Here is a 25099-nt window from a genome sequence, read left to right on the forward strand (position 1 = left end):
ACTTTAGAAATTATTTTTAGCTAAAAGATCTCATTTAGTGGGATATATATCTATATATGCATATATACATATATACATGTATATGTGTGTATATATAAATATATATGCACTATGCCATATAAATGGCATAGTGTTAATTCTTCTTTTTTTTTTTTGTTTATTTGATAGAGAGAGAGATCACAAGCAGGCAGAAAGGCAGGCAGAGAGAGAGGAAGGGAAGCAGGCTCCCTGCTGAGCAGATAGCCTGACGTGGGGCTCGCTCCCAGGACTCCGGGATCATGACCTGAGTTGAAGGCAGAGGCTTTAACCCACTGAGCCACCCAGGCGCCCCTTGCATAGTGTTAATTCTTATCATGCTATCTATCCTATGGTTTGCCTAATTCTAAACTCAGGTTTGCCTGAGTAAATTTATTACTCATAAGGTGACTATAGCTCTGTATTAGTATTTTAAGTAGACTTAAAGTTTATTTTTAATTTATATTGAATCTCATATTATTTTGGCACTATTGATGATGATAGGGGATAATAAATCTTTCTGGACTGACAATAAGTTGGAACTAAAACACAAGGCCAAAAAATGGAAATTGGATATATCAGTTCATTCATGTCATTTCTTCAGTGTACTTTGATAGGAGGTCTATTAATATTAGCTGTAATACTGCTAGAATGAAACTGTTTTTCCCCTATTTGTTTATATGGAATTATAAACTGTTTTCTTGAGATTTATGATTTCCAATTCATAGTTTTGTGGGGAGAAGTCTAAAAGTGTATTGATTCTAGGAAAAGGAAGATGAGAGGATTTGCCAAAGAACATTGTATTAGTTTGTTAGGGCCGCTGTAACAAGGCACAGCAGACTGGTGGCTTAAACAACACTGATTTATTTTCCCACAGTTGCAGAGGCCACAAGGCTGAGATCAAGGTGTTCACAGGGATGATTTCTTCTAATGTCTATTACTAAAGGAGCTGTTCTAGTTCTTTCCTCTTGGCTTATAGATGGTTCTCTTCTCCCTGTTTCTTTTCTTTTTTTTTTTTTTTTTTTAATATTTTATTTATTTATTTGACAGAGAGAGAGAGATAGCAAGTAGGCAGAGAGGCAGGCAGAGAGAGAGAGAGAGAGAGAGGGAAGCAGGCTCCCCACTGAGCAGAGAGCCTGATGCAGGGCTTGATCCTAGGACCCTGGGATCATGACCTGAGCCAAAGGCAGAGGCTTAACCCACTGCACCACCCAGGTACCCCTCCCTGTTTCTTTATGTACTCTTCCCTCTATGTGTGTCTCTGTGTCCAGATTTCCTCTTCTAAAGACATCAGCCATATTGGATTAGGCCCCATCCTATTAAGCTCATTTCAACTTGGTTATCTTTGTAAAGATTCTGTCTCCATAAAAGGTCACACTCTGAAATCCTGGGGGTTAGTACGTTAATACCAGAATTTTATCCGGACTCACAATTCAGCACATAACAGAAAAGAAAAGTTGAATTTGAGGAAAAAAATATATATGATTTTCTTTTTTTCTAGTAGTGCTATACTTGCTATTTGAATGTACTTTTCTCTTAGTATCTGTGGTATATAAGAGGAGATTTACAAGATATGTTTTGGCATAGGACTCAGTAGTTTTAATGTGTTTAGTGAAGATAAGATAGGTAGGATTAATAAATAAAATTAAGTGTTAAATGTAACATGCAATTTTGATAGTTTATGCAAGGAAATTTAACTTTACTTAAAGGATATTTTTTGATAATTTAGTGTAAAATTTGTACAATTTTAGTGTCATTAGCAATGCAGGTGTCCCATTTTATTTCCTTTGGTTGTTATAATTTTTTTCAACAAGGTTTTTTTTTCCTCTGATGAAAGCTGATCTACTTGCTCAACAAAAATATAACATCATAATTTATATAACATGGACCTGCCCGTGTGGTATCATCAATCACCTATTCAACTTGGACTCTAAGCTTAAAGGACATTATTAATCATTTACTTTATTTCCCATGTTTAATGATAAGGAAATAGATGCCTGAAGCAGAGAAGGAGCTTGCCAGATGCTATGCAATTAGTAAAAAATGTAGGACAAGAACCCAAAAATTATAGAATAAAAATTCAACTAATTTTACAACTTTAAATGACCTTTGAGTTCATCTACTCTCTAATTTTCCAGATGAGGGAACTAAGGCTTAGAGATGTTAAATAATCTGTCAAGGTCATACAGTTAGTTCAGTGGTAGAGTAAATATTAAAATCCACATGTAACTGGTGTGCTTGTTTCCAAATCAATTTAGCAAGTTTAGTGTCAAGGGATGTTTTAGGGGCCTTAGAAAACCTAATCTTCATCATCCCATCCCCCAAATAACCCTAGATATATATAACTACCAAAAATATTTCAGCAAATATATATATAAATGGGAAAAATAGTATCCACAATTTTCAGACTGTTGAAGTCATAATTTCATTTGTAGTACTACTGGAGCAAGTAGCTAGTTATTAGGAAGAAAAAATATATTAAAGTTTAAGGATAGGGTCCCCTGTCTAATGTCATCTAAATATCCAGCTAGATTGCTTCTCCTTAGCCCCTTCCTGAGCTTTCTACGGAATACATTGATGTCTTCTGTATACCATTCTTGTCAGGGCAGGAAGTCAATTAAGTCTAATTATTAATTTGTTTTATTGTGGTTTTCCCACTTATTATGGCATCTTATGTTTTCCCTTATTCAACTTTTGCTTATCCTTTAATCTACCCAATTATATCATTAGTGTATTATCTGACTTTATTTGAAATCTTTCTTCTCTTTCAGTGCATAATCTTATCTCCTTTCATTTTTAATCTTTTGGCATGGCCCCACACCAAATACCTATAAACATTTTAAGACTCTTTAGCAAGACATGCTCAAACAGGTGAATAAATGAAGTAAAATAATAATGGTGTTAATTTCTAAAAGTATACACCATATATTCTCTAACCTATCCTCTTCTACATTTTCTTCAAATTATGCTGTTAATTTGTAACTAAATGTATTCTTTGTCTTTAGCAAATCCAAATTCACGTTTTCCTTCACCCTTGTGGTATAGAATCAGTTCTTGATCAGTAGATGGAAGGCATTGTGAAATAAGTGCTTATATTCATATGTGAGGCTATAAGGAAGTAAGAAATTATATAATGAGGGGCGCCTGGGTGGCTCAGTGGGTTAAGCCTCTGCCTTCGGCTCAGGTCATGATCTCGGGGTCCTGGGATGGAGCCCTGCATCGGGCTATCTGCTTGGCGGGGAGCCTGTTCCCCGCCCCCCGACCCCTGCCTGCCTGCCTCTCTGTCTACTTGTGATCTCTGTCAAATAAATACATAAAATCTTTAAAAAAAAAGAGAGAGTGAGAGAGAAATTATACAATGATTATATACTGAAAAAACGAAGTCAAAATTCTATAACAAAGAATTTCTCATAGTCTATATCAGTCCCACTATAATGTAAAGCAAAGGCATTAATTAAATGTCTTAGACCCCTCGGGCTGCTATAACAGATATGCCATAGACTGGGTGATTTATAAACAACAGAAATTTATTTCTCACAATGTGTAAGCTGGAAAGTCCAAGCTCAAGGTGCTGACAGGTTTGTTGACTGATGAGGAGGGCTGCTTTCTGGTTCACAGATAGTCATCTTTTTACTATATTCTTACATGGTGAAATGGGGAGGAATCTTTCTGGGCTCTTTTTTATTAGGACACTAATCCCATTCATGAAGGTTCTGCCCTCATAACCTAATCACCTTCCAGAGGCTTTTGCTCCAAATACCATCACATTGGGGATTACATTTCAACCCAAGTATTTTGGAGGGGGACACAAACATACACTCTAGAGCTCTAAAATTAGTGGTCTTTTTTAGTCTTTATCATTGAAAATTTTAAACTGGAGAACACAGAGATAAGAAACTCCATTTGCAGACATCAAGGCAATTAGACAGCTCTGACCAAAGGAACCTATATGTTTTGGGCAACATGGAGACAGAGAGTTGTTTTATTAGATGCTGTTAGGAACCCCAGATGTCTCTTCATGCCTTTACACCATTATGATTTTGTATGTATTTCTTATATACATTTAAAACCCTAGCAAGATCAAAACACACTGGATATGCAACTTTGATCGAGCACTTATTATGCGCCTGACACTGCTTGACAATTGATTTAATTCCTGTGAAGGAGTTTCAAATTATTATCCTCATTTAATACAGAAGAAAGCTACTACTTAAAAAGTTTGAGAAAGTTGCTCATGAATAAATAGCTTTTGGATAAGAACCATAACATTTATATTCATTATATTCATATTCATCTCCCAGAGAATAAAGCTTATTTCTTGGCTTATAATAAAACTCAACAGCTGTTTGTTGAATGAATGGTTGAGTAGATAGATAAATAAATTGTATTAACTTACAAATAATAAGAGGTTCACATCAGATGATTTTTCCCAAAATGAACTTTTTGAGTGTTTTTGACGATTTTAATAATATTTGTTAGAGTTTGCGGAAATTGTATTGGCTTCTTTTAAATCCCTTTTCTTGGCAAAATTTGCTTTAAGAGATTTAATGTTATGGTAAACAAGACCATAAACCATACAAAACACTGTAATCATGCAATTCATCACTTTTTTTAAAAAGTGTAAACATAATTCCAGTGGGCTCACAGTTTCCGTACTAAATACTGCTCTTAGGACCATTAAGTACAGAAGAAACTTTCGTTCTTAGTAAATCCTGTCTGTGCAGTTGTTCTTCCTTGAGTCACTTTTTGCTTCACTGAAAACCACAATTTATTCATCTTCTCATGGTCTTCTGTTTTGTTCTGTGAATCAATTTATAGCTCAGTCTGACCTTAAACTTAGAAGTTAAAATTCTTTGTTTATTCAGATGTTGTAATGTAAGAAAAGAAACATGATTTTAAATGTGCATGTATTTTTTAAAAGAGCAATTTATGAGACAGTATGAATTATCTTAGGGACTACAGATGAGCATATCTTTAATACATATTTTGATAAACACAAATATATATAATCTTAGGAAATTTAAACCATTTAACTGGTGGTATTTATGACAACATGGTATCTCAAAATACTATAAATTGGGTAATATACCAGCAACTTTTGATTAATAAAAACCTTACTTATGTCACAATCCATTTTCCCCATAAATGGCACAGCATTAATTTATATCATGGGCAATTACTACAAAGATTTATAATTATTACCAATGTGAAATTTCCATGTGTTTTCAAGGTCCCATTCTGTGATAAGATCTCATCTTTGAGACCACCCAAATAAAGAAATGCTTTTGGTAATCCAAATCTCCAAGCATCTTTATGTAAATGATCATCTTTTGCAAAAATTTGGATTTTTTAGTATGCCAAATTCTTAGTGCATCTCTGACATAAGATTTATGGGTCTTTTGAGTGAAATCATAGGACCAATGTTACAGTTATTTATTAGTACTAAACATTACAGATGCAAAAATATTTGTTTATTCAATAAAAATTGAGCACCAACTGCATGCTAAGCATAGTGATAGGTATTGGGATCCACCAGAATCTGGTCTCACATTTGAAAAAAGTAATCCTACACAGTAAATAAATAAATAATGATCTTTATTTAATGTATACTATTACTGATATATTTCCTTATTCTTTAAACATGATTCTGTTTTTAATTCTGTTTTAATTATATTAATTGATTTATATCAATTAATACAATTATCAATTATATTATAAACCAATTAATCACTTGATTTAATTAATTAATAAATCAATTAGTATAATTAATTAATCAATTAATTAATATAATTCTTATTATAAATACAATAGAAATAGGATATATTAGATATTGTATTACATATATAATACATAATATATAGTATATATATAATATAGAAATAGTATAAAGATGTAATATAAAAATTAATAATTATATATTAAGAATAAATATTAAGAACAGTATCCTGTTTAAAGATTAAGGAAATATATCAACAGTAGTCAACATTAAACGAGGATTTTGGTAATAGTAGAGGATATCCAAGTGATAAATAAATACAAAAATAGTTGATTAGCAGGATATAATTAAAATTCAGTTTAGTGACTCCAATATGGTTGACAGGAAGATGTGTCAACTTAAATAATTTTAGGTTTATGTATTTCTAATGATGGATTTATTTCATGGAGTTAGGCAAATTTCTAGGCATTAAAATGATTCATTAAGTATAACTTACATTTTATCTTATAATCCTGAAATAATAATTTAAGACTTATTAAAATCTACAAAATATATTTGCTCACATAAACTCTTTTAGAAATAGAAAGAGTGGTAAATTTGTGTTAGACTACCTCAGTAAAATTTATTATTAATATTAGAAAACTTATATATTATTTATTAAAGGTTATATCTTTTATATCTACTTTCTCAAGAATATTTATTATATTCTATGCCAATTAAATCAAATATTTGAAAATCTTCTGGTTACAAATGAGCATATTCTTTTTTTTTTTTAATTCAGATCTGCTTTTTTTTTTTTAAATTTATTTATTTAACAGACAGAGATCACAAGTAGGCAGAGAGGCAGGCAGAGAAACAGAGGAAGCAGGCTCCCCGCTGAGCAGAGAGCCCGATGTGGGGCTCGATCCCAGTACCCTGGGATCATGACCGGAACCAAAGGCAGAGGCTTTAACCCACTGAGCCACCCAGGCGCCCCACAAATGATCATATTCTTTTCATAACGTTTGTTTAAATGATCTTACAAAGTGATGCTTTGAAGTAGGAAAGTAAATGCAAATTTATCTCTTCATTCATCCTTTTTTGGTATGACTTGCAGAAAGCCATTTTTAATGTAATCATCATCTCTCCTTCAACTATGTATTGATTCAAGTCAATATCTGTTGGTGATCGTACATTTTCAGCTTCTTTTACTTAGAGTTTGAGCAAGCATAATAATATTCACATCATAGAGATCTCTGAAGGAGAGGTAAGAGGGCAGAATATTCATTTGAAGACATAATAGCTGAACTGGGGAAGGAAATAGATATCCACATCCAGGAAGCACAGAGATCTCTAAAAAAATTTACCTAAGGAGGTCCACACCAAAGCACATGGTAAACAAAATGGCAAGAAGTAGTGATAAAGAAACAAATTAAAACAGCAAGAAACAGGGGCGCCTGGGTGGCTCAGTGGGTTAAGCCGCTGCCTTCGGCTCAGGTCATGATCCCAGGTCCTGGGTTCAAGCCCCACATCGGGCTTTCTGCTCAGCGGGAAGCCTGCTTCCTCCTCTCTCTCTCTGCCTGCCTCTCTGCCTACTTGTGATTTCTCTCTGTCAAATAAATAAATAAAATCTTTAAAAAAAATAAAAAAAAATAAAAAAAAAACCAGCAAGAAACATACAAGGGAAACCACATAAGGTTATCAACAGATTTTTCAGGAGAAACTTTGCATGCCAGAAGGCAGTGGCATTATATATTCAAAGTTCTGAAAGGGAAAAAAATCTTCCATCCAAGAATACTCTATCCAGCAAGACTTTCATTCAGGATAGAAGGAGAGAGAAAGAGTTTCTCAAACAAGCAAAAAACCAAAGGGAGTTCATAACCCGTAAACAAGCCCTGCAAGAAATATTAAAGGGGACTCCCTGAGTGGAAAGGAAAGACCATAGAGAGAGTATGAAAAGTAAAAAAACAAAAACAAAAACGCAGAAGGAGTAAAAATAAATATTTCTACAAAAATCAGCCAAGGGATTCATAAAATAAAAGGATGTAAAATATAACACCATATACCTAAAATGTTTCAGGGGAGAGGTGGAAAGAATGGTTTTAAAATTAAGCAATCATCAACTTCACATACATTGCTATATACAAAAGATGTTGTAAAAACCTAATGGTAACCACAAATCAAAAACCAATGATAGATATGCAAAGAATAAAGAGAAAGGAATAAAGACAGTGCAGACTCAGGTAGCCACTGTGGAAAATACAATCCAGGTATCAAACTATTGGATATTTACCCAGATTATATAAAAACACTAATTCAAAGGTATACATTCACCCCTATGTTTATTGAAGCATTATTTACAATAGCCAGACTATGGAAGCAGCCTAAGTGTCGGTCTATAGATGGAATGGATAAAGAAGAAGTGATATATATATATATCACTTCTTGATACATGATACATGATATACATATATAGATATCTATATATGTATCTTGGTATATATCACTTCTTGATACATGGTACACATAATATATATAAATATATATGTGATGGAATATTATTTAGTCATTAGTAATTTTTATCAATATGGATAGAGTTAGAGAGTATAATGCTGAGCAAACTAAGACAAAAACGAATACCATATGATCTCAGTCATGTGACATTAAAAACAAACAAGCAAGCAAGGAAAGAGAGAGAGAGAGAGAGAGGGAGAAATAAACCAGCAAACAGACTCTTAACTATAGACAAGAAACTGATGGTTACCAGAGGGGAAATGGGTAGAGGGATGGAGGAAATAGGGGATGGGAATTAAAGAGTACATTTCTCACAATGAACAAACATAAAATAAAGAAAAAAGGAAAGAAGAGAAGAATTTGAACAAGACTTATTGAGATAATTCATTTTCAGTTACATAGAACATTATAAGATTTTAAATTTATGTTTTAGTAATTTTAAAAATACTCTTGTTAATATCATTTTGGACAATCTCAACTTTCTTGGGTACACCAGAGATAGACATGTTGCTCAAGATGGTGAAACTACTATTTTCTCTCAATGAATCCTTTTTTGGTCCCCCCCCATCATACTTCTCATGGTTATTGGGGGATTATTTAATTATGTGTGCATTTGTTTTTAATGTTTATCCCTTGCCCCCATCTGTACGGTAAATTCCATGAGGTCATGAATCAATATTTTATTGACCATTGAATACCCACAACCTAGACCAATGTCTGGCATTTCAATTTTATTTGTAAATATATATTTGTTGAATGAATAAATGAAGTGATGTGGAGAATTGATATTGACCATTGAAGCATGACAAAGATGTGTTTCTCAACCACCGCATTGAAAATTCCTGTTTACTTCACAATTTATTTGTTTAATTATTTGAGGAAGCATTGGGGTAGATGATTGATTGTGACTTTGATTTTAACCGATTTCAAGAAACCTGCCTTCTGTCCCTGAAAATGAATTCTATAAATACTTTCTATTAATTTTTTTTGGAAGTGGGAAAATGTGTTTTACAAACCTCACTGGTTTATTTTGTGCTTGAGGTGGACAAGTACACTAGAGTGCTCTGTGTGCCCTATGGCGTTTCATGACAGTTTTCTAACATGTACAAAAAATCCTTGGTCTAGATTTTATTACCTATTTTCTGTGATTTTTTTTTTTAAATGTGGTTTGGAATTCAGTTTATAAGGTTTTAGGATGTTAAGTGTGTGAGCTGCTTTTCTGCCTCTCAGTATATTTGTATTGTTGTTTTTTTTTTTTTTTAAGATTTTATTTATTTGAGAGAGAGAGAAAGAATGAGAGAGAGAGCATGAGAGGAGAGAGGTCCGCGGGAGAAACAGACTCCCTGGTGAGCAGAGAGCCTGATGTGGGACTCCATCCTGGGACTCCAGGATCATGACCTGAGCTGAAGGTAGTCGCTTAACCAACTGAGCCACCCAGGTGCCCCTATTAGTATTGTTTCTTATTGTTGTCAAAAAGAAGGTGAAAATCTGTGTATTCAGAATTCTTCTGGTGGCTTCATCTCAAAGCTAAGGGTGGTAGGTGAGAGTTCATTTTTGAACTAACCCAACAGATTTCACTTTGTGTGACTCAGTGGATCTTGTCAGTGTCAGAATTATCCAATGGGTGCTGTTTTTTGTTTCGCCTAGCATTTATATTTTCATTTGGCTAGGCTTTTTCTCATTCTCATTATTTTTTTCTGCTTTGGATGGGAAATTGTCATCAGTGTTTTACGGGAAAAAAAAAATAGCAGGGTACTCTTCCTATCCCACATTTCAAGTATTTGGCAAATATCTGGGCTTTCATAGGTTGAGGGATTTGGTTAGTACATTTTCTCATTTACTTATATGACTAAATATTTAAAGATCCCCAGTCTTCAAGCCAGGATTTACTGTTAGTATTTAGTGTTAGTCAGCTTCTTAATGAAAATGTATTTGATCGAAAACATGGCTAATAAAAGTTTTCACTTGGAATAAAATAAAGGATAAGCATTTCATTTTGTAAGCAGCATAGTCAATTTACAAATATTCCTAACAAATACATTCCAGTGGAATGAATGTTGAACAGAGAGGGAACTTTGCTTAGAAAATGTAACAATGTGGAGATGATGGATTTGGTCTGGCTCCTTATGACTTCATGTATTGTTCTACTTGTCAGTGAAATATATCGAAAATACATCAGTCCCGCACTGATCAGGTTAGTATATATGTTAACGCTGTTGTAGAGCTTGTGGATAAAGGATTTATAAACACTGCTGTATGTGTCTTCAGAGTTGAAGATTACCGAAGAGGTTATTACGAGGTCTCTTCTGCAGAGGATTTGTGCTACTGAGTTAGAAAGAAATGTCTTAGTATTACTCCTCTTTAGGATAAAACAAACAAACAAAAATGATAAGCTACTGAAAGCTCTTTATCCTTTCCAGTGAATATTGTGTGTGGTGTGGTGGGGTGGGGAGGAGGAAAGGGATGTGAGTGAGGGCTGCTCCTGTATTTCTGAGTGGTGTGTGCTGTGCAGTAGAGCATTTATTCACTGTTTAACAATTTAGTTCCTTCAAAATTAAATTTTGTTTAGTTTTAATCTGTGACACCACTGTTTATTCAAAACTTATGTTTATCCTTCACTAAATTTCCCATGTGTTTCTTCTATTAGAATATGTAGGACTGTAGGGACCGCTGTGTAGCTCAAGTCAGTTAAGTCTCTACCTTTGGCTCAGGTCATAATCCCAGGGTTTTGTGATCAAGACCCACATCTCGCTCCTTGCTCAGTGGGGAGATGCTGTGCCCTCTGCCTGTCTCCCCCTGCTTGTGTATTCTCTCTCTCCGGCAAATAAGTAAAAATAAAATCCAAAAAAAAAAAAAAAAAGAAAGAGAGAAAAGAAAAGTATCTGTAGGACTATAGGTTTTCTTGGTTGTACCATAAGAATAACATAAACTTTAAATTTGTTGATTTGAAATAAAGAACATTACATATTTATACACTGCAATATAAGTAAAATTACTACATCTGAAAGTTAATGCCACATTTTAAGATTAGTGATTTTCCCTCTTATTGCAGTAGATTTTTACACAAAGAAAATTTTCATATTAATTTTTGTGATATAGTATCAAAGTGTTAGGAAAGAACTTCTTAAAATTGTCAGAATGGTAATAATATTTTATGCTATTTAAAAACAAAACAAAACAAAATGACCTTGCCAGGCATAATAAATGGAATAGTTAACTTACATTTCATATTCAGGAATTAGACTTAATGTCACAATGGAATGACAGTCTATAAGATTATATTATTCTTAGTGTGATAGTCTAATAATACCTTATGCATTTCCCAAGGCAAGCACCCTTTCTTTGTTTTCTCTGTGTGACACACAAGAAGGGTCATTGCGTTTCTTACCTACATAACTTTCTTGTTCTTGTTTCCCATTCATTTTTGGCTCAGCTGCAGTTTCCTGGTATTCTAGATGGGAATGATAATATTGCCAAGCTTTTATTGTTTGGGTTTGAAATAAAATGGTACTTTTAAAGCACCAGCACGTGGAAAGCATTCCATAAATGTTAGCAATTATCATCATCATCTCACCCTAAACAGCTTACTACAGTATCTTCCTCATTAATTCCAGGCTCTTTTATCTTTCTTTCTACTGTCTAATATCTTTCACTGTTCAAACAATCTATTGGCTAATGCTTTTTAAGATTAATTTTATTAATATTATTATGTTATTGTAATCTTATATTGTCCTATATAATTTGGACTATATTCTGAATCTGATTATAATGATATTTCTGATTTGACTACTGCTTAGTTCTGTCTGCCATCTGCTCCTGATTCTCTTGTGAATATATCTTTTTTTCCCCAGCTTTATTGATATTTAATTGACATATAATATTGTGTAAGTTTAAGGTGTACAGTGTGATGATTTGATGCATTTATGCATTATAAAATGATTACTACAGTAGGGTTTAACATCTCCATCACCTCACATAATTGCCACTTATTTTTGTGGTAAGAACATTTAAGATCTACTCTCTTAGCAACTTTTAAGTATATAATATAGTATTGTTAACTATAATCACTCTTTTGTACACTAGATGCCCAGATCCCCAGAAGTTACTCATCTTATGATTGAATGTTTATATCCTTTGACTAACATCCTGCCATTTTTCACCCCATCTCCTAGCAACCACTATTCTGCTGGTTTCTGAGTTTGGCTCTTTTAGATTCTACATATAAGTGATATCATACAGTATTTGTCTTTTTTCTTTCCTGTCTCCTTTCACTTAGCACAATACATTCAGGATCCACCCATGTTGTCATAAATGGCAGAATTTCCTTCTTTCACATGACTGAATAATATTTCATTATATATATATAATGAAATATATATGAATATATAATATATAATGAAATATATAATATATAATAAAATACATATATATTATATGTGTGTGTATGCATGTATATATATATATATATACATATGTGTGTGTGTGTGTATACCACATCTTCTTTATCCATTTACCCATCAATAAATGTGTAGATAGTTTCCATGTGTTGGTTATTAAGATTAATGCTGCAATGAACGTGGAAATGCAAATATTTCTTTAGGATCCTCCCTCTGAACTCTAAATGTATCTTTGTTTGCTCAGAATTTTTGCCTGGAATATTTTACCATTTTTTTCTCCCATATTCACATTTTGTTTCACGCTTAATAGTCAGCTCAAGTTTGCTACCTTCAAAAAATCTTCTTTAAGCACCCAAGCACGTTTATCACTCCATAATTTTTTAATCTGTTCTATATTCTATATTCACTGTGCTTCATAACGTTTTAAGCCTTGCATAGTATGCACATTCTCTAACTACAAGCTTCTGAAGTCCCATGGAGACACTTAGGAAGATTCTCAGTACTTTTGCTCTGAATCATCGGCCCATCTGCCCTACCCTGCTCCAGACGTTCACTCCTCTGATCTTGTTGTCAGTGTCCTATAACCATTTGTTTTTAGTAATGATGGATACCATGTCTTGGGTTTTGGGGATTTAGCAACAGTCACGTTATTAATCCGTGTTCTCCAGATTGTTGCTGAGCTATATTGATGAGGAATATAATTTCTAAAACTATGAAATTTTATGTATCAAATATCTATTTTTTTGGATATACATATAGATCCATATATAGAGACATATATATATTTATATTTATATTTATATGTAAAAAGTTATATTTGTATATTAACATGAAGAGATTTTATTATGAGGGATTGACTCATGTAACTATGGAGGCTGAGAAGTCCAATGATTTGCTCTTTGCAAGCTGGAGGCATAGAAAATCCAATGACATAGTTCCAGTCCAAATTCGAAGGCCTGATAATCTGGGGAGGCAGTGGTATTAGTCTCAGTCTGAGTTAAGAGGCTTGAGGTCTGGAGAGCCACTGTTGTCAATCTTAGTCCACATCCAGCTTCTTGAGAACCAAAAGCACCAATATCAGAGGGCTACGGAAGGTGGATATACCAGTTCAAGCTCAGAGCAAATTCATACTTCTTCTGCCTCTTTGTTCTCTTTGAGCGCTCAAAAGATTGGATGATACCCACCTAAATTGGTGAGGGTGATCTTTTTTATTAGGGTACTGAATCAAATGCTCTTTTCCAGAAACACCCTCACAGACATACCCAGAAATATTTTACCAGTTACTTGGGCATCTCTTAACCCAGTCAAGTTGACACATAAAATTGATCATCACATGCATGAATTTTTACCATCTTCTTGATTTTATGTGATAACATTGAAGATCCTTCTGCCAGATTTTGAAATCTCATTCTGAATAGAATGAAACCTAGGTCTGAGACAATCTGCAGTGTGGTGGGAAAATTCAAAGAACACCCATGGCTTATGTTTAATAACTCCCAGTGGCCACACTGTAGGTGATCAATATATATTGAAAATTATATTAGCACATCTTCCTTATTTCTTTGCATTTTATGATTTATTTACTGAATTTTTGTTTATCTTGAAGTTATAAATATTACTCCTAAGAGTATTTTGAACAGCCAGGTTTGAGTTTTTGACATATAGAAAACAAACCAGATAATTGGAAAAGTGAAAATTGACAAAGTTTTAGAAATTTTATCCTTCATGAACATCATTGAAAGATACTGTAGAATATGATTTTATTGAATGTTGAAAATTATAACAAGGAGATAGAAATTCATCTTTTATTTTTTATACATTTTTATACATTTTTTATACATTCTCTGAGTGGACAGTTTCCCTTGAAGCCCACCATTTTTGTATAGATAACTTCAAAAAGTAAGATTAATGTTACCTTCATGCTGAAGCTCTGTCAGTCAAAAGTATAGCTCAGCATTAATTGTTTTATAATATTCCATTCATTAGTACTTTTTGTCCTCTAATTTTAGAAATTTTAAATTTCATGTTTTTTAGGGTTTTAAAAAATTTTTTTTGGTTTTATTTTATTTTGCTTTGCTTTTGTCCTCAGAACATAATTGCCTTTGGTTATTCATTTAAGGTATCAGTTTTATCCATCACTGTGTTACACTTTATTCAGTACTATAATATTTAAATTATATGTCTTTTTCGCTGAAATAGAGATGTTGAAATTCAGTGTATTAGAGGTTTACTGGTAGCAGATATACTTTTAAAGAAAGTAGATGGTAAGTTGATATTTCATTAGGTTTTAAATGTTATTTTCCCTGCCAAATATTTTGGACTCGATTTTCAGAGCACATTTTTTAAAACTTGGATAAATGTGCTGGCATGTAAAATGACACAGAAAAAACACATATTTAAGAAAATTATGTCATAGGCTCTGCTGAAATTCAAAATTAGGAATATATGCCTTTTGGCAACATTAAAGTAATGAAGTATTTTTTAAAGTCATTAGCAATAAGTAAAAGCTAGCCCACTTCCAGATAGTTGTGTCCCTCTCTGTAATTAAGAAATGCCTTTAAAATCATTGCCTTTGGGGCACCTGGGTGGCTCAGTCATTAGGAGTCTACCTTCGGCTCCGGTCATGATCCCAGGTTCCTGGGATGGATCCTTGTGTGGGACTCCTTGTTCCGAGGGAAGACTGCTTTTCCCTCTCCCAGTCCCCCTCCCCCACTTGTGTTCCCTCTCTCACTGTCTCTCTTTCTGTCAAATAAATAAACAAAAATCTTAACCAAAAAAAAAGACAAAAAGGCTACTGAAAGTATTTTAAAAAAATAAAAAATAAAATCATTGGCTTTGACTCACAAATAATTTTACTTCTTTCTTATAGGAAACCCAATCTCTTTCCTTTTCATTTTAAAGTTTTCAAAAAAGCCTTTTTCTCTCCTCTTATGATTATTTGCATGCAGAAAAAAATGTTTCTAGCATCTATTAGTAATCGTTTTTCAGTGCTGAAGACTGTATTTATTATACATATTTATATATAAATTAAATGATATATAATATAATAAAATTATATATATGTACACATATGTGTATATATATAAAATCTGGTGGCTTAAGATATTTGAGCAAAGGGATGGTAATATTAGACTTCTGTGTGGGTTATGTATAATGTTTTACTTTTATTGATTTGGTAATTCTTCAGTATCTGTGTACAAGTTTCAGGGTCCACCTTTGCACATTTCTCCAGTGGCTTGAAGAAGTAAGTGTTTATTATCTCCCATGGTTTCTTTTAGGTTAAGAATTTGGGAGTAGTTTAAGTAGTTGATTCTGGCTCAGGATCTCATAGTTTTGTGGTTACTGAAAGGAAGGCTTTCTGGTGTTTGGAGCATCAGCTGCCAAGGTCCCTTACTTGTCTGTCAGAAGAAGGCTCAGTTCTTTACCTGGATCTCTCCATTGGGCTGGTCCAGTGTTCTCTGGCAGTTGGCTTTGAATAGAATGAGTTTTCAAGAGGGACACGGAAGCTCCAACATCTTGTTAATGAACAACACTTGGAAATCACGTACACTCATTACTATCACATTATGTCCATTAGAAGTGAGGACCTAAGTAAAGCCCACATTCAAGGGGAAAGCAAAATGGAGGACTTACAAAGAATAGTGAGTGTACTTGAGAACTGCCATATGAAGCTCTTTAATAAAACCTATACTCCCTCCCCAAGTTATCTTATCTACTTACCTACTATCTTATTTATTGCTCTACTTCCCAAATTTATAAAGATTTCTTTTCTGAGTCATTAACCTGTATTCAACTTCTTACCAGATTTTTTTCATGAAACTATAGCCAGTTGCTTATGCTTATTTTTACTACCCTCCCTTTTACCTTTCATGTTCAGCCAATCACCAAGTCATGCAATTATTTTTTTGTTCCTAAATATAGATCAAAAGTGTTCCCTGTCACTGTTCATTTAAAGCAATTATTTTGTCCTTACTGCTAAATTTGTCTTCTATTTTACATTCTTTAAAAAAAATCCTTTAGTGGATTTAATTTTACTTAAATAGACAGGCTTTGGGTTAAAGTACAAAGGTTAAGGGAATGGAAAATAAACACAAATATAAGCCATTTAGCTAATATTTTTGTATTCACAACAAATAAACGTATAGAGCAGGCTGAAGATTTCAGTCTCTGCTAAATGGAGATTAGGCTACAGGCTTTATTTTTTGAGTGTATTTTTGAATATGTGGAGTAACTCTTGGAAAAATGAGGTGTGAACAGGGCATTGAAGGCTTGGCCCAAGGAGATAGGTGCATAGGTACACACGTGCGTGCACATACCTGCTTGATTCCTCTGTCCTGTAGTTAAGTTTCCTTACCCCCAAAGCACTGGTAAGTGGTAGTCAGGTTAGTCAGTTTATTATTCCTTGAAGAGATGTCCAGAGCCCCTCTCTGTGTGACTCCGCGCCGCGCTTCTCCAACATTTCTTCAGTGGCCACTGATATTCCGACTTCTGCATTCATTCTTCTCTCTATAGATGCTCCCTGCACTACTTCATGCCCTCCCCATGGTTTTAGTCTGTATTCTGCTCTTGAGTCCAACTGAGAGTTGAAGACTTATTTATTTATTTGAGAGAAAGGGAGAGAATGTGGCAGGGGAGCGATGGAAAGAGAGCACAGGCACTCTGCAGGAGGGGCAGAGGCAAAGGGAGAGAGAATCTCAAGCAGACTCTATGCAGAGCCGGGAGTCACACTCAAGGCTCCATGTCACCACTCTGAGATCACAACCTGAGCTCAAACCAAGAGTCTCAAGCTTAACCAGCTGGGCCCCCCAGGTGCCCCAACAGTTGAACATTTTTAAATGTTCAATGTTTATCCTGACTCCTTAAACTCAACATGATCAAAATGTAATACATTATACTGTGTTATGCTCTCAACCCACTGAGTGTAGCTGCTTACCTCTGTGTCTGTGTTTATTGTTATTCTTATTGATATCCTTTGTTTTAAAATCAGTATCCCAACCACCACTCCCTTCTTTGAAAGCTCCCTTCAGTGCCCTAGGGTTATCCTAGCAAGTCTCTGAGCCCTGTCCTTGGGGTCCACAAAGAATCATGTGGCTTGTGTTTGGTCACCAGCGTTTAGCCCCTGCCTCCACCCCCACCTCACATCCCTAGGCTGGTATCTTTGTTGTTATCATCCACAATTCACCAAGGACTTTAGGCATTTTGAGTCAAATGTCACCAAGCAGCTTAACAGTAGAGCAGAGAGCCCCAAGAAGGTCGAGAAGAAGTTTTAACAGCCGACTGGCTGAGGCCTCAGAAAAGAAAACATGAAAGTGATTAGTGCTGACACAAGTGCGTGCGAACAGTGTTATTTAATCCCTGGTCAGGAACACTTTTCGTTAGGTGTGCTTGCCGTGGAACTGGGCATTTGTGGAGGTTCGGCCTGTCCGTAGTAGTGAAGCTTCATTTCATCGAAGCCTCCTCGGTCCCATGGACAGTGGGTAGTTCCCTAGTGTGGCATCCTACCCGGTTATCAGATTTTACATCTGAAGGTTTTTCCAATTTATTCAGCTAATACCCATTACACATCTAATGTTATACTCTGTTCCTTGTTATAGCAGATTAACTCATGGTATAAAAGTGAGTTCAAGGGCCCCAGGGTGGCTCAGTGGGTTAAAGCCTCTGCCTTCAGTTCAGGTCATGATCCCAGGATCCTGGGATCCAGCCCCACGTCAGGCTGTCTGCTTGGCAGGGAGCCTGCTTCCTCCTCTCTCTCTGCCTGCCTCTCTGCCTGTTTGTGATCTCTGTCTGTCAAATGAATAAATAAAATCTTAAAAAAAAAAAAAAGTGAATTCAAGAATATGCCTTCTTTGCCCCAAATTATTTTCCCACAGCTGCTTCCCAAAGCCCAAGGCAATATTACCCAAGTACAATATGTAATAGACAATTCTATGGACTATACTGCATTTGTTTTTTGTTTTTTTTTTAAAGATTTTATTTATTTATTTGACAGAGAGAGATCACAAGGAGGCAGAGAGGCAGGCAGAGAGAGAGGAGGAAGCAGGCTCCCTGCTGAGCAGAGAGCCCAATGCGGGGCTTGATCCCAGGACCCTGAGATCATGACCTGTGCTGAAGGCAGTGGCTTAACCCACTGAGCCACCCAGGCGCCCCAGACTATACTGCATTTGTATTGTTAACCTTTCCCATGTCTTGGTTTTTTTCTCTACTAAGCAAAATCTCTCCATTGTTAGCAGGATAACTGAATGGTTAAAACAAAACAAAACAAAACAAAAACTTTTAACTTAAGCATATTTTTTTCCATTGGACTTTGGTCGCTGATTAAAGCATTTAGCAATATAATTAAAAGTAATTTAAATAGCTAATTAGACAATGTTATAGTTTCCAGTAATACATTCCTTTAAACAAAACATCCATCATTTAGGACTGCAATTTATCACTGGGTTACTGTTACAAATGCAATTATATGTTAAATGGAAGAAAGCATCCACAAATCAACTCAGGCTCTCTGTAAAAATTGCCAAATACATAACTTTTGTGTAATTCTTACAGGGTCAAAGAGATACATGGAAAATTTTGGCCTCCACATTTTAGTTGGCTTTGCAACTGTCTAGTGTCTGGTTCTAAATCATATTTTTGACAGTTAAGAACCAGAATAAAGCTTTCCCTATGTATACGTTTTGACAAAACTTGACTGATGCATTTAATTAAGCAAATTGTCCACTAAGTCAAACAAATGCTGTAAGTGTATGATTTGCTTATTTGTTTTGTTTTCTTCTTAAATTAACTCATTTTTAAACTTAATTTAACTTAATTGTTTAAGTTAAAATATAGCCAGATCAATTCAATGTTTGGAAGCACTTTCAATGTTATTTTTAAAAATAGTTATACCAAAGTTAAGAAACAAATTGCCTTTTAGCAAATGTTAAAAAATGTCCTGGAAAATTCTGATTTGGAAAACCTTTTATTAAAACCAAAAATAAAAACCAAATCAACAAAAACAACCTCTGTAATTCCATACCTAAGTCATGAAACTGGATCCCCAAATTGGAATACTTTTATTATTCAGTGATTCCGTTACTTAAAATACTAAATACATTAATGAAAATATCTTTATCCTTGAAAATGAAAACTGAAATCTCACTTTTTTTTTTAGAAACCTCATTATTAGAAAGAACTTCATGTTTAAACAACCATCTAATTTCAGAATGATAGATAAGTAAGGATATTTTATTTTATTTTAAGAAAAATATAAATGAATATTTCAGAAATTCAGTGTCTCTCTATTGTGGGAATACCCTGTCAAAATGTTGACTCAAGAGCAAACTAAAAATAATGTTACAACCAACCTCTAATTATGTTAACTCTCTGATGAATGATATGGATGCGCTAGATTCTTCTGTGTGTATAAGTGTGTGTGTGAGAGAGACAGAGCAAACAAGATGTTGAATAACATCCAGCATGGAATTACTTGAATGTGCTGTTCGTGAACTCTTAAGGTACCTGCTCAGAAGTTGTACATGCAGTGTATGGTACAGTTATAGCTTTTCTGAAACATTGTAGAAATGAGGTGAAAACTATCATTCTCAATTTTTGAAATAATCGTATGGTTTCACAAACCAAATCAATTTATTTTTTTAAAGGTTATCTATTTTTTGAGACAGAAAGTGAGCTAGAGAGCATGAGCAGGGGCAGGGAGAGGGAGAAGCAGACTCCCTACTGAGCAGAGACCCAAGGTGGGGCTCGATTCCAGGACTCAAGTATGGTGAGCTGAGCCCAAGGTGATGCTTAACCAACTGAGGCACCCCGGTGCCCCCCAAATCAATATTTATGTTAAGTTTCAAGCGAAAATATTTATAGCAACAAAATCTCTTTCTCTACCTCCTCTCTATTTTCACTTCATTGTTTCTCCTCCCTTCTTTTATTTTCACATTTTATGCTTTGTAAAAAAGTCACAAGAAAAGTTGCATATATTTATTTAAATTCATATTTTATATATGTACACATTAGTGAGTTAAATATTAATACATATTTATAGCTTTCATGTGTGTATCTCTATAATTATTCCTATTATGTGGAAATCAACTTAGTAGATGATTGGTAAACATAATTTAGAATTTCAGTTTTATGCTTTTAAAAGAAAACTTGAGTTTTTACAATTAAACATTTGACTTTCTTCCTACTGATTATGTTCACTGTCTTGGAGTGGGAAACATAAATTTGACATGAAATGATGGGTAATTCCCTGTGTAAAAATGAGATATATATAGATGTTCAGCAAACATCTAAAATCAACAAACTAGAAGAACATATTTGCCACAAATATAAAGTACCAATTTTTAAAAAATTTTCTTGTTAAACAAAGAACTTTTACAATAGTGAACCATGTATAAATGTAAGCAAGCAATTCATAAATAAAAGGAATGTGAAAGGCTGATGAACATGAAAATATATTTCATTGTACAAATAGAACACTGAAAAATTTGTAAGAAGGATATTGTATCACTATTTGTCTACTACATTAGCAAAATTTAAGGGAATTGGTAATACGTTGTTTTGAAATGAAAGGTGCTATTGGTAGAACTATACCTATTTATTAAGTTTTTTAGATATCTAGTTGTTGATTTTTGCCAAGCTTGAAATATATTTTCCCTTTGGTCCATCAGTTTCATTTATAAAAATATACTATAAAATATATTTGGTTTTCTAAAATATTTTAGCTATGGTACACAAATATTTTTATACTTCCTTATAGTACTATGACAAAAACACATGGACATTCCCAAATGCTCATCAACGTAAGATATATTATATAAGGGTTATAGGTATATAAAAGGCAGCCATTAAAAATGAGGACTACAATACAGAAATGAAAAGACATGTTCATTAAAGGAATAAATAAAATAAATCAAGGTATCAAACAACATTTGTAGTGTAATACTACCTGAATGAACTATAAAGAAGGTTAGGAGGAAACATATAATGTCTATTTGTTTTTCTATAGAAAATTCTAATAGGAGGGTCACCACAATGCTAACTGGTTATCTCTTGACAGTGGGGGAGAGTGTGTGGAGAAAGCTGAAGGAAAATTTAATTTTTCTCCATATAAATCTCTATTTTCCTAAAGAACACTTATTATCAGTGTAATTACATTATAAAGTATACTGATTATGTTAATTAATACTAAAAAATGAAACCATGTTTTAAAATGAAAATAGAATCCTTAAGATTATATAAATTCAACAAAAATGTGATTTTGTTGGATGACTCAGTGGTTAAGCATCTACCTTTGGCTCTTGTCATGATCCCAGTGTCCTGGGATGGCACCCTGCCTGGGGCTCCCTACTCACTGGGGAGGCTGCATCTCCCTGTCTCTTTGGTGTTCCCCTGCTTGTGCTTTCTCTCTGTCTTCCTCTTCCTCTGTCAAATAAATAAATAAAATCTTTTTAAAAAATGCAATTTTTGGTAATAGTTTCCATAAAACAAAATGAAACAAGGCACACACGATACCCCTGAGGTTTTCCTGAGAATCTCTACACACTCGGTAATATTTCTACATAGACTTTACCTCATATACCAGCCAAAGTTTTAGAAAATCTGAGTGCTCTTTTTCTTTTATTTATAAGAAAACTGTGTTAGGTAAGGCTTTATGAAATAGCTATTACTCTGAGATTTTTAAAGATCTGGTAAAGTTACTAAATTGAAAAATATTCTATTTTAATTAAAATTGTTAATTGCAACTGGTTTGTTTTTTGGTATTAGTTTATCCCAAACACTGGAAAAGCAAACACATGTACTTTTCCTTTGTATGTAATAAAGATGACTTAATAGTTCTTCCTCCTCCTTCCGGTAGCTTTCAGCCGTGCCCCAATTCCGATGGCTGTGGTCCGCAGAGAGCTCTCCTGTGAGAGCTACCCCATAGAGCTCCGCTGTCCAGGAACAGATGTCATCATGATAGAAAGTGCCAACTATGGAAGGACTGATGACAAAATTTGTGACTCTGACCCTGCTCAGATGGAGAACATACGATGCTATCTGCCAGATGCCTATAAGATTATGTCTCAAAGGTATGATACTTCTAATATTCTTTTTTGTGTGTACATTTAGTATAAATTCTTAACCATGAGTCTGTGTGACATACTGAGCATAGGTAAGAACACAAATAGCATTATATATTTGAGAATAATTTGAGCTACTTTTTCAATTTAACTGGTTTCCCATATCACTAAAATGCTAGCATTAGAGATTGCAAATGGCATTTGGAAATTATTAAAATTTATTAGATTATTATTAAATTTGATGATGTACTCTGACTTCTCTAGAACTGGGCTCAATAGCTAAAAAACTAAATTTATTTTTCACAGTTTCCAAAACAGACTTTTGTAATTTTCTCCAGAAATTACAGAAAAATTATTTTACTGCTAATAAATATTTTCTGTCAGTGTATGAAAAAAATAAAAGTTAATAGATAATTTTTATAACCATTAATCAAAGTGTAATAAAAACTATTGATTAATGATTATTTGGCCTTGAAAAACAATGAAAAAGTATTATTTTGTTATCTAGTATATAATGTAATTCATTTAAGCTATTCAAAATATTACCATATTCAAATAATATAATTTAAGTTATCATATAATATCACTGGATAAGGAAAAGAAGTTCTTCAATTCTAACAAAACTGGTCAATGGGAATCCATACTATGGAAGGTTTAAATTATACTAAGATTTCTTGATAAACTAGCTAAATATTTTATATATATATATATCTTAAATATTTGTTCAATATTACTATGATTTCTTAGAAATTAGTAAAGTCATTCATTTACTATAAGCCTTCATATTTTCTGACTAAATATGCTCACAAAGTGATTTTAAAATAATGAATAAATTACTTATTTAGTAAATTATTTTTTTCAGTAGGATTTCTATTTAGCCAATTATTTTCTTCTATTATTTAAGGAGTTCTTAAAATATAGGGGAAATCATGGCATATGTAAAAATCAACAAAGTCAAGTATATAAAACAAGAACCATAGTTCTCAAGGCTTATCTTTCTTGTGCTTGAGAAAGCCTGCATTATTTTTAGCTTTTTGTCTAAAATTCTGATGACTAAAATGCTGATATGTATCTTTGTGTATGATTAATATATTGATAGTATCTTTTTTTTATAAATAATTGTATAAATTGTTACTAGAAATTATAACATGCCCAGTTTTTGATAATCAAAACCTCTGTAGTATACTTGAAGGATGATGGTTTCTCTGGGCAAATCTGAGGGCTTTTGTTTGTCTATTTCTAAAATGCTAACTCATGCTATGGTGAATATTAATGAGAAATAAGGTTTTTATATTGGGGATTCCATGTGATAGAAGTTTGGTTGCATTTGGTTCTTCTTGTGTGTCTCTTTCATTGTTATATCTCATTTTGTGTCTCTTCTTGTTACACATTTGACATGCCTCCAACTATGGTTAAATTCTCTGATGTTATGCCTAAAAGAAATCTAATTAATTCATGATGTGTAGGTGTTATAATGGTGTCTGTCCTGAGTGGTTTTTCCATGTGGACTATGAATGAGCATTAAGACTAAATGGTTATTTTATTTTATTTATTTCTGCCAAACCCAACAAATAAAAAAGTAGATTCTTTGTATCCATTTGAGGTGTGAGTTGAGGAGGAAATTCTGCTTTTCTGTGATTAGCTTTTCATTTTAAATGTGGCAGAACCATTAACTTTAGTAGCTCTTTGATCTCTTTATGATTTTCATTGAAATTGTTTTAATCCTCTTATTGATATTATTAATGGCTCCCAAAATAAGCCCTTAATCTTATAATTATTGCAAAAAAATAGTTACAATGGATCCTCTCAAGCTGCTGAATTATATGGGATGTGTCTGTAAAGTGACAAATCTGAAGAGTAAAATTGCTTTAAGCACCCTGAGTGAATCATTTGTGGAAGCCCCCTGGTGGTTTCTCAAGTAAGAATTGTCAGCTCAAATAACTGTGGTTAATTCTGCATGGAGGCGAATTCCTTGGTTGTATTTGGACTGCTAAATATACTACATTTATACTTGCCCAAATTAAATGCTTTTGACTCTTAGAAGAAATCAGGTTCCATCTTGTAAATTCCCAAGAGATGAGATGGCCATGTCTGCTTCAGCTGCTTTATAATTAATGAACTTTCACTGTTTTGCCAGTGACAGCATATTAAATAATGCTAATAATTTCTAATTATGATGTGGATGTATCATAATAATAACAATATGGAGAGCTTCAATGATCCATTTGAATTTAGATTATAATGGGGAAACTTTTCTTTTCTTTTTTTTTTTTAAGATTTTATTTATTTATTTGACAGACAGAGATCACAAGTAGACAGGCAGGCAGAGAGAGAGAGGGAAGCAGGCTCCCTGCCGAGCATCGAGCCCGATGTGGGACTCGAGCCCAGGACCCTGAGATCATGACCTGAGCCGAAGGCAGCAGCTT

At 33.7% G+C, this 25099-nt stretch overlaps 1 protein-coding gene across 14 annotated transcripts in view; it reads left to right on the forward strand.

Annotated features, from left to right (window-relative positions):
- Window positions 1-25099, forward strand: part of ADGRL3 (adhesion G protein-coupled receptor L3) — an 846536-nt gene that overhangs the window by 367612 nt on the left and 453825 nt on the right. For all 14 annotated transcript variants that reach the window (XM_047719410.1, XM_047719413.1, XM_047719415.1 and 11 more), the window contains exon 5: window positions 22469-22682. In XM_047719410.1, the coding sequence (XP_047575366.1) occupies window positions 22469-22682 (214 nt within the window). The remainder of the gene's footprint in view (window positions 1-22468; window positions 22683-25099) is intronic.

The sequence above is a fragment of the Lutra lutra genome, chromosome 2 (genome assembly GCF_902655055.1).
Source record: "Lutra lutra chromosome 2, mLutLut1.2, whole genome shotgun sequence".
Classification (NCBI taxonomy): Eukaryota; Metazoa; Chordata; class Mammalia; order Carnivora; family Mustelidae; genus Lutra; species Lutra lutra.